The following is an 11,601-nucleotide window of genomic DNA, read 5'->3' on the forward strand; positions in this document are numbered from 1 at the left end:
CGCACTCTTTGGCATCAAATCACAACACTTGCAGACATAGACAGGTAAACTACCAGCTCACTTAATATCCACTGGTTTAGTCGTCAGCTTCCTTCCTTCCTCCCTTAACTACAGCTTTGTTCAAATACCCCATTTAAATAAAGCAGCATTTTTGTTGAGCCCCACCATAATTATCCAACAGCCTACAAAAATAGATGAAACGTGAGCATTACCTCTGTTTCAAACTGAATGACATTATTTTTAAATTGGAATTTCTTCTTATGGTTTATCCCTATGATGTCATGTGAATAAACTAATAGTCAGTTTTACCACTTTAAGGCTTTAAAATGTTGACAGAAATAACCCAAGTACACCCATAACTGCATTTGACCAATCACACACCTTCTTGGTCACTGAGAGCTATTAATGATTGTAAATATTTACCACAGTCTGTAGTTAATAGAATTAATTTCTATGACACTGTTTTTATTTTTTTCATTTCTTACGACAAAGCTTTGTTAAGAGAGGATTCACCAGTTGAAATATCTGGGCTGTTATGGTAGCTTGGGGTTTCCTAACACATGACGTAACTAAACCGATAAAGAGACACAGGAGACGAGAGTTTTACAAGATTTGATTTATTAACTATGATACAGATCACATAAGGCCTTGCTGTATACACCATTCCCATTGAGACAAATTACCATACTCAGTAAATAATGAGTTTTTTTTTGTTTGATGTTATCATTTCAGTTTACAGTACTTCATTTATTTATTTTTGTATCATTTCCACCCCACCCCATCCCCCATCATTTCTTAATATTTTTTTTTATTATCTCTTAAATAGTGAGAGTGGTGGAGCCCACTTCCTTGGTCCGGAAGAAATCATGCACTATACTGGGCTGGTCTCTCAATCGTTCATCAAGAAATTGTTAAAAATGCTTCTTTTTTTTAATTAATAAAATAAACCATAAAAAGAAACTTTCTCTATCACCACTGACTAAAGGGAAAAGTGTTAGACCCCCTAACATACCAATAAACAACCATTTGAATATAGCTTTGCTTGTTTCTGAATTTAACTTAACAGACATCTGTCACCATTGTTGCAAAAAAGAAAAAGAAAAACTAAGAAAAAGGAAAGCAATGCAGCCACAAATTATCGCTCAACCAAAGTCACATTTTAATTTTTTTAATTATCCAATGTTCTCCTAAACTGTCACTTTTGCTTCCCATCTCTCACTCAACCCTTTTTTTTCTCCCTCCAGTCTTTGGCTGCCTCACAGTCAGTTCAGTATTAACACATTGATATACACAGGGAACGCCACTGGCCGGCGTTCACACACAAGTACCAGTGGTCACCCCTCCTTCTTCCCTCCGTCTCCCAAATAAAGATCCCATTCACCAGTTTGCTGTCTGTCTTCCCTCCCTCTCGCTCCCCCCGCCCCATTCTCTCTCACACTTTCACTGAGGATCAGTGTGTGTAATCTGGACGAGCTAACAGGGTTACACAGTGGGGTAATGACCGCGAGAGGAGCTGCATTCCTCTCCTTCACGTTTGGTGGGATCACACTGGTGTCTGGCCATTTGCCAAGCAACGCTTGCTAGCATGTTAGCTCCGACCTGCTCAAACACACACTCTTACACACAAACTGTACATACACTCACACACACGCAGTAAATAGGTAGTGTGGACTGATAAAAGCTCCTTTAAGAGTTCAGTGACTGGCTGAATGGTTTTTTCTTATTTCTTTGGGCAGAGAGAGACGCGCAGAGATGCAGTTTAGTGTCAAACAGAGCAGGTGACCTCAGTGAGCATCTGCTTAACATTAACACGCATAACTTCACATTCTTACTCAAACTCAAAGCACGTGCATGAATGCACAAGCACTGCAAAACCTGCTTCGATCGGGGCTCAGCAATTCTCCTCGAGCCCCATCTTGCTGGTTTCTACGGTAACAGCAGGCTGTGAGCAGAGGAATTCATTCGAGTCATGCAGACGGATGAATGGACTGTCTGTTCTGTCTGCTGTCTCTCCCGGACCCAACTGTCTCTCTTGGACAGCGAATGACAAGGGGAAGCGGCGGTGTAACAGTCACGATGGAGGGAGTTTGGCGTAGTGGTTGCACTCTTGCAAATTACATTTTGTGTCCACCAAGAGCAGGTTTTAATCTTTGTTTTAGAGACATGTCTCTAAACACTGTCTCATGAGAGGACAACACGCTGGGGCCTAGAGCAGCGGTTACCAATAATTTCCAAGGATAAAAAGCCTCCCACCTCTCAAGGCTTGAGCCTTACTTCCAGCTCTTATTTCTTGCCTGTAATGCTACATTGTGCCTCAGTCTCTAAGGCTTCATATTCTTTCTCTAAAATAACTTCTGGGTAGTGGAATGAACTCCTTTACAAAGGGCTGAATGTTGAGTCGGTGCCCACAGGGGACTAACAACTAAAGACACAAAGGCAATTTCATTCACTGCATGCTTAACCAACTGCAATGTGGCCACAAGCTTTACGGTTCCACTGTCAGGATCTATGTAATCTCAACTGATTTTTACCAGATTTAAAACTGCCACAGTTGCTTCATTTATAATTTTACACTTAAGTTAAACCTACTTGACAGATTATTCTTGACAATTGCACCTAAGAGAGAATCTGAAGCAACACAAACCACAGTAGGAGAAGGATGCTACGCCCATGCAGCAGTGGAAGCAACTGCAATACCCATTTCTTCCTCTAGATGTCAGTGGTGTGCTCTCAGAAAGAGACAGTAGGGTGGACTGACAATAAAGTGAACAGTGGCTGTCATGTCATGGCAGCTCCAATTTAAAATGTGCCTTAAAAGTGCTCAGAAAAGTGCTTTATGAACAAGGTCCTTGGTATGAAAACTGCTGCACCAGCTCGCTCGTGAATCCACCACAGCGTGAAAGAAGAAACATGACAGGCGGGGATCCAAACCTGGAATTATTTCCACTCGCTGTCTAATGCAGGGAATTTCACTTAAAACAAAACGTCAGGGATACAGGTGTGCTCAGGGAAGCAGCCAGCCAGCCAGCCACACATTACACTAGTTGCCAGTTCGGCTGGGATTTTTCATAAATGAACAACATAATAAAAACAAATGGGGACAGTGGTAATGGGAACGTTGACTGAAGGCTTTCACCAAATAAAATAAAATAATCACATTTTAAGCTGTTTGCTAATGTGTTTACAAGAACAGAGCATGGGGATGAAGTTCAAAGTGACAGAGAGTGGGAGGAGCCTTCCCAAAAATGCATAGACAGCACAGTGCCCACAATCCTTTGCTCTAATTTGCTGCCCAGTAGATCCAGTCGGGTGAGATCTTTTTTTTTTTTTTTTTTTTTTTTTTTTAAATGTGCTTGGCGTACTGCCTCAACTAAAACTGATTTCGTCTGTGTGTGTGCGGCCGAGTAAAGGGTTGACAGATAGGAATTTGTGATCGAGGAGAACATCCTGTTGGGTGAGCAGCAGTGTCTCTTGCTCAAGTCCTCTGTACAGTGGTGAAAGAAACAAATGTGTGTGTTCAGGCTCTCTGATCCACTTTGTCTCAGATGCAGCCTCCAATTACATACAGCAGGTGGATTGATTTGCAGAAAAAACAAAAAAAAATGAAAAAACAAACGTGTGCAGGCCACCAAATTTCCCAGCACAATCAGAAGCGAAGGGACTGAGGAGAATGGCTGTTGGAGGCACAATGGCCACTGGGTGTTTGCATTAAGTGCATGGTTGTGTGTACGCTATCCCAACATAAAGGACTACACATTCACCCTTGTAATTTACTTCTTAGTCCCTCCCTGAGTCCCTTTAACAATTACTGATACATCTGACTCTTCATTCGCCTGTTTGTCTGTAGATTTGCTATAAGGCAAGGAGGGCAGATCTAGATGAAGTGAGATTGAGAGACAGAAAGGGATAAAGTGGCAGGGAGGGAGAAAGATCATACTGTCAGTTCAAAGGCTCCTCAGTGTTTCTCCTTCCTGGCTTCTGTGTGTCCGTTTTTCTGAAAGCACTGAAGGCTGAAATAAATGCCCCCCTTCTTCTCCCTGTACATACTGCATCTCACTCGCTCTCTCCCAACTTCCTACTTCAATTCATCTCCTTCACATCGTTCCCAAAACTTCATAATCTCTCATTCTGAAACCTTTAAACTGAATCTTGTTATCCTTCTGCTTTTCTCCCCCTCTGCTTTCCCTTGATCCCTGATTCACAGTGTGTGTTGCTCTGTCGGGGGGTGATGCGGGTGCAGGGAGGGCGGCAGCAGGGCTGGGAGCGGCGACTGGGGAGTAGGAGGCGGGGAATGGGATGGGGACTGATGCTGATGGGAATGATGGTGGATAGGAGGACCATAGTGAGGAATAACAGGTGGAGTGGCAGGGAGGATGTAGGGAGTTGGGGACGGAGCTGGTGAGGATGAGTAGCCTCCAGCCATGCAGGAGTAGGCAGAGGTTCCTCCTCCGGAGAGCGTAGCCGTGGGGGAGCCAGGGAGGCCGTCAGCCAGAGGCTGATTGTAGAAGAAGTATGCACACTGTTGGATGAAGCTCTCGATGATTGTCTGGTAGGTGCGGGTAGCAGTCAGAGCATCCATGGTGGTGAAGTCTGGTCTCATGAGCGTGGGCCAGAAACAGATGGACAAGTTCTCACTGGTCATCAAGTTCATCTTGTTGTTCTGGCTCACCCTGGAAAACAGAAAGAAAGAAGTGAAATTATATCATCATTGTCGGTAGGCTATTCCCCCCCCAAATATCTGTAGGAAACATTTTTGATAAAACTCAAAGTTTCTAGAAAAAAACTCATTATTTTGAAAATATAAAATCATACATAAAAACAAACCAACACAGTTCCAGTGAACAGATTGCACACATTATTATTTGTTTATGTAAAGGAATGACATTGCTTCACTTCGCTAGGTTGCATCGACAACATCACACCACTGTCAACAGGAACATGGTGACATTGGTTATGCACATGTACCTAATCAAAATCAGTGTTTTATTTTATGTCTTAAACCTTGAATTGGCTCAGGATCTGACAAGGTCCTTCAGAGCATGAGCGTGTTTCACAAATTTTGAGTTTAGAATCTCACAGAATATAATTACGTTTTTTTCTTATGATGTTAAAGTGAAGTTCAAGAGTTATCCTTCTTACATCTCTCAATTTACAACCATGTAGATGTGAAACTGTCTCTTGATAAGATAAAGAAAGCCCAAACTGTAAAATAACCTTTTTTTTTAAATAACTGATATGCCCCTTCTTTTTTATTTAATCATCCTGTCACCTTTAGAGGGGGTTAGGCCCTCAGGTCAATGGCCACTATTTTATATACACTTTTGAATTCAGGTTTCAGTTTTCCTGACACATGCTGATAACAGAATTATTCATTTATTACATAAATTAAAATGTAACATCCACTACCATCCATTTCAAAATAGAGATAACGTGACCACGGCATTAATGACGATCATTTCTCAGACTGAGTAAAACCTCTGTTCATCAGTAAGCTCATCACACTGATATCACCCTTGGGTCACTTGACTGTCTGACCAGTGGTGTAGTCAGCACAGTCGCCAGAAGCCATCTCTGACCCCCACCGTTCACTCACTTGTTCAAGTGGCTGATGACATATTTGAAGACCTCATAATTCTCCTTAGGGAAGCGGCGCAGAACATCCTTCATCGTCTGGAAGCGCTGCTCCCTGTCGTTGATCTCTGAATGGTGGCAAAGAGAGACGGGAGGTTAGCAGGAGGGAGAAAAGTGTCTGAAAGACAAGATTAGAGGAATTTGAGGAGAAGACGTCAGTGGAGAGCGAGTGGAGAGTAAAGAAAGATTAGGAAGGGATGGGGAGAGCACAACTGAATAGCAGAGAGCTTGAAGAGCATAGGGGAGGCAATTTCAGCTCTAAAAGCAGAGGTCTGTGCAGGACACATTGATTTCATCCTAATATAAAATTTTCTCCCTGAAAAAAACAAAATATTTGAACAGACTCCAGCCTAGATTCATAAAAATAATATGAAAAAAAAAAAAAACATTGGACAAGAACCGCACACACTGCAGCAGAAATACACCATGCATACACCCATTACAGTGTCCTGCAGCTTACAGCAACACACACACTCGCACACTGACACACACTCAGGGTGTGTTAAGCCTGATGGCAGTGAGGAGTGAGTCAGACAAACTGACGTCACCGGCTAACACAGTCCATTGAGAGTGCGGGAGTTTGTGTGTGTGTATGTGTGTGCGTGCGAGTGAGGCAGAGAGCAGCAGCGAGAAACAGCAGATGTTCTCCTGCACATCACAAACATGATTTACAATCGCACAATCTGAGTTTGTATTCCCACAATGAGGTCAGTGTGGATCAAAAACAGATCTGGGACCGAATGACTTTACACAGTCACAGTTTCCTCCCGCTCTACATCCATCACGAGTGATCAAAACTTAACTCAAGTCCCTTACAGCTTATTTAAAGTAATGTCACCATGACAATAGCCACCAAAAATCCACCCACCAGCTTTTCTCTCCGTCGCCTTTTTCTCCACCTCTCTGCTAACCCCAATTTGCTATTTTCCACAAATGACGCCTTTCTCATCTCCAACTCTACCATCATTTTTCTTCTTCTTTCACCCTCACTTCTTTTCCTCTATTGTGGTACAGACTGCAGGAGCTTTATCAGGTCTCTGTCACGGCTGAAAGGTCACGCTGGGGGCGTTAGAAAACAAACACACACACACTCAAAGACATGGGATGCAGAGCTCGGTGAGTGACAGCAGCCTCACGGCCCAGGGTTAAATCTCTCTGGCGTGATGCAAGACTAAGCTATGCTTTAAATCTCCATTCTGACAGATTACAGGACACAAAGAGAAAAAGCGAGGCTGTGGAGAGGGCAGGGGCACTCTCGTTTATCTAACATATTTTCTCATGACTTCATCCAGACCCTAGTGCTCCTGCATCCCTCATCACGCTGCGCAATCAGCCCCGCATCCTCCTTCTCAAAGCCTTAAATATTCTCCCCTCCATCCATTTCTCCTCCTCCCGTTTCCAGCCCTTTACCAAGTGACAAATCCAATTCTCCCCATGGGTGGATTTGGATTGCAGGAGTATTGCTTGTTAGGTTAAAGAAAAGTTACAATGAAGGGGAAAGGATTTCAGGCAAAATCCAATCCATCCTCGGGTTTTAGTGCAGAATTCCCCACACATGCCTCAACCTCACCGTCCCCACAGCCCCAGGACTTACTGAAGGCCTCCACCAGCTCTGTCTGCATGCTGTAGGGCACCAGAGGGTCAGGTAGCTCAGAGAAGAAGGCCTTCATGGCACCTGCCACTGTGTTGATGGTGAAGTCTTTCTCCACCAGATCGAGGCTGTGGTCTGAGGGGGAAAAAAATTAAAAGGAAATTCGACATTTTAAATGCAAGACAAATGTATGCCAAATATATACATCACAACTGTGCATGCATATAATGTATAAGAAAAAATAACTCTTTTAATTTCATCTAGTCATCACGCCGGTATCATGAGATTAATGCTTTATCCCTGGACCACACAAGTAAAAGAAGGCAATTTAATACATTTGAGGACAGTGAACAAAATGGTACCACGTAGGGATGCATAAATATTTATCGTTTTCCTCATTATTTAGTCCCCCTCTGCTGCAGGGAAAGAGTAATCTCTATTATGAAAAATAGCTGAACTGTCTTTCGGCTCTTTGTGCCGTCTTTGAAGATATAGCCTAGCCAGTGCAAAATTCATTCACCGAACTGAGGCCACTGTTGTGTGATTATCAGTGTTATCCTTTTGGCCAATCCGTCAATACGTTTGATCAATACTTCTTTGCATCCATGGAACCGATTAACTTTTCATTCTGTGCTGCTATTTTTTTTCTTTGCTTATTGTACTCACCTTTGAATATAAAACTACACAAATTCAATACAGCAGCATATGACATCATGCAATCTTGAATTTTTTAAAACTTTGTGTGGTGGCGGCTTATTCTTTTTTTTTTGGCTGCTCCTTTTAGGGGTCCATCTTCGTCTCACCCAATCGCTAGCATCCCCTTCTGTCACACCAATCCTCTTCATATCACGATATCACTACATTCATAAACCTTCTCTGTGGTATTTCTATTTTCTTCCTGCCTGGCAGCTCCATCTTTAACATCCTTTGTCCAATATATTCACCATCCCTCCTCTGCACTTGTCTAAACTAGGTCTAATTCTTGCTGAGATGATTCTCTGATGTACTCATTATTAATCTTGTCCTTCCTGGTCACTCCCAGTGAAAATCTTAGCCTGTTCAACCCAGCCACCTGCAGTCCCACCTCCTGTCCAAACCATAGATCATAGCAGGTTTCAGTATCATCTTGTAAACCTTAGCCATTATTTCAAACTTTCCGAGATGTATTCCCATTAACAGCAGTGCCTTGTAGAAATAATGGGAGATGATATAAATAATTTTTGTGTAATATGATGATGCACTTCAATTTGCTAGGTCTTCATAATGCCAATTTTCCTAGATGCTTCCATTGTCACACATCTTAGAGACAAGGCTGGCCAAACAGACTTCTCACTTCATAGTTTACTTGATATAAATATCAAAGTAAACTATATCAAATAGCATTTCTGTTGATGTACCACAAATCATTTTAGTTAATAAACGCAGTTAAATAGAACAATCAACGACAGATAATTGTAAAGTTAATTTGAGCAAAGAAAAAGCCCAGAGAGCAAAACCAATAGAGCACCACTCTCCCAGAGAGTGTGTGTGTGGGAGACTTAATTTAAAAAGCCATTTTCTGATAACTTGTTACTTTACAAAGGTAGTATGTGCAGAAAAAGAGGCAAACAGACAAGTCTCACAGCTTCAGTTTAACAAGTTCTTGAAAGTCTGATTTGAGCTCCCACTTTTAGAGTTTCCAAGCATAGAGCTTGTGATGCTGCTTCACCTGTGATGAGTTATCTGAATATTTGTGGAAGTGACGAAGTGCCATCTTCAGCACTGCTATGAGACAGCTGCGCTGTAGCTTCACCTGTAATTGTCTTGTCCCATCAGCCTGAGGCTCAGAATGATTCAACACTGGGTTTCAACTCTGATTACCAGAGTAGGATTTAACCTCAACCAGCCGTGGATGCATGAATACACACACACACGAGCCATCTTTCTGCGCCATCTATCTCGGCAGCTGCAAGCTTCATTAACCAAACCAATCTGCAGGCAATTAACTGCCCACACCAGACAGCCACACGCATGGAGACGCACATCGAGGGCTCTTGTACCAAGTGAAGCTGCAAGTGCGCAGAGAAGCAGGTAGACGGTGGAGGAGGCAGTAATCTAAGAGGAAGTGAAGGCCAATTCCCTCAGAAGAATGAATGCTCCAAGGTTAATTAAGGTGATACAAGATTGTAACAGATAGAAGCAGACATACACACACCTGTAGGTGTGCATCTGAGGCATATGTGCACATGTACGTGTGAGTACAGTAGGCACAAAGTAACACACCTTGCTCAAATTGCCGCTGCATGCTCTCCATATCTGCCTTGTTCCCACAGACCCTGTAGATGCCCTCCGTGTTCAGGCCTGGTGGAAAGAGAAAGAAAGAGAGAAATGGTATTAGCTCACAGTTATTTTCATATGTTTAATTTGCAACAAGTGTCAACTATACGTGGGAGCTGCTGAAATAACAGAATTGTGGAGTGCATAAATGCACTCAGAAGTGAGAAAAAGTACAGCTACTGAAAGCTGTGCTTATTGCCTATGTCCCCTTCAATCTAAACACACTATTAGCACAATTTATTAACCCCATAAAGCACTCCTGCAGGTCTGCTAATAGCCCATTGGTCCATTGTGAGAAATCCAGGCCATCTTAGTGCCACAATGCTATAAAATAACATGAGAAAGTGTAATTTGTTTTTCACAAGCTTTTTCTCTCCAACTTAAAGTCAATTTGCAGCCTAAACTCAACCACAATAATATGTACTTTATAAGAAAAGCAATGAAATCCAGCTAAAATTCCAAGTCATGATTTGACATTCTGAACAGACCGATAAAGAATGGTAGCAAATATGAATCCCTCAAACATGAGATCTCAAACCACGAACACAAGACAAAAGAGTAGCAATGAGTGCTACTTTTCCTACAAGCCTTACTGCTCCTATTGCCTACTGTTTAAATTTGTGTTTTTCAAGACATTTAATGGCTCACAGCAGGTGCGCACTAATGCAACATGATTGAGGTAGCCAATTAAATGCTTGTTATGTCAGGCTGTTGGATTTTATAATCTGTTTACTGCAATAATCTATTCTAATATAACCTACTATAATTTTTGACAAATGCACTGATTTTTCATACCAACTATGGCAAACACTTTCTTTACATATTAGAAAGTTTGCTAGTAGTCCAGAACACACACACCTAATGAACAAATTAGAAAAACTGCAAACAAGCCAAAGTGGGACAGAAAGCCACATGGAGTGCCAGCATAAATGAAAGTGCACTTCATTTTGGTTAATTAATATATTTTCCCCCCCAAAATCTACATCCTTAAAATCCTCTATTCGCTGACACATTGGTGGCAATCTAAGAAGACAAAGAGCAATCCAGAGGGAGTAAAGGAGATGGGGAGTGGCAGAAAAAAAATGGGGCCTGAAAGGAACAGGCAGGGAGGAAATGAGAGAGCTCTCAGTCAAGGCATACAACATTGATCTCCTCCCCTCCTACCAATCAATTACCCACAAAAGCCTTTCGAGCCAGACACTAGGAAAACAGGGATGGGAGGACAGATATGGAGAGGGAGCAGTGTAGTAGTGGTGTGGTGAGGGAGAGATAGGTGCAAAATAGAAAAAGCACCCGAGGATGGGATGGCCACTGGGGGAGTGTGAGGATGCATAGTCAAGACTGATGAAAGAGAGAATGAGAAAAAATAAAGGGATTAAGATAAGGAGGGCTAACCAGAGGGATGGAAAACTCCAAAACACACTTCTGAGGGAGGTTAGGGGACAATGAGAAGAAGCTAGTGGCTATAGAAGGTGGAAAAAAAATTCCTTGTCCTCCTGATAAAATCACTTCTGGGTGGGGCGGAGTTTTTTTCTGCCCCCTCAGACATTTTCTTATATAGTAATGACCTTTTTAAGGCTTTTCCGATTTATAAAACAGTGTATATTCAACAAATGAATTATTGTCAGCTTTGGTGCATATACCTTTAAGCACTGCACACACATTTTAAACCAGAATAAAAACCTAAACTACACTAATCTGTGGTGACTTGTTAGCTTCCAGGAGCAATCAAATGGTCAAAAATGCCTGTGGGCCTGCAATCACACAAACCGAGAGTGCGATAAATGTTCCCCCCGTGTTAGACGCTGCGATTCTGCAGAGTGTTACTATCTGACACCACTCCAGCTGATCCCACATCAGCCCAGATCCCAGTCTCTCTCAGGGTTCAGCAGCCCAGAGGCTGATTTCATAGTTCACCATGGAGACGAGCGGTCGCTGGGTGCTGCCCTTTTCGTCGCTATGGAGGCTTGTAGGGCCGGCAGATATGCCTGCACACGCTAAGACACATTCATCACCTCAGTACCCATGAGCAGAGCACACTGCGACTACCACGCTGAGAAAGC

The 11,601-nt window shown here is 42.6% G+C and overlaps 1 protein-coding gene across 1 annotated transcript in view; it reads right to left on the reverse strand.

Annotated features, from left to right (window-relative positions):
• Positions 1 to 601: 601 nt before the first annotated feature.
• arhgap35a (Rho GTPase activating protein 35a) overlaps positions 602 to 11,601 on the reverse strand; it is a 63,516-nt gene continuing 52,516 nt past the window's right edge. The window contains exons 4-7 of the mRNA XM_006795397.3: positions 9,485 to 9,562; positions 7,226 to 7,357; positions 5,594 to 5,699; positions 602 to 4,670 (exon numbers count right to left, since the gene is read on the reverse strand). Of these exons, the coding sequence (XP_006795460.2) occupies positions 4,199 to 4,670; positions 5,594 to 5,699; positions 7,226 to 7,357; positions 9,485 to 9,562 (788 nt within the window). The 3' untranslated portion in view covers positions 602 to 4,198. The remainder of the gene's footprint in view (positions 4,671 to 5,593; positions 5,700 to 7,225; positions 7,358 to 9,484; positions 9,563 to 11,601) is intronic.

Source organism: Neolamprologus brichardi, chromosome 14 (assembly GCF_056152115.1).
Source record: "Neolamprologus brichardi isolate AB-2024 chromosome 14, ASM5615211v1, whole genome shotgun sequence".
NCBI classification, from domain to species: Eukaryota; Metazoa; Chordata; class Actinopteri; order Cichliformes; family Cichlidae; genus Neolamprologus; species Neolamprologus brichardi.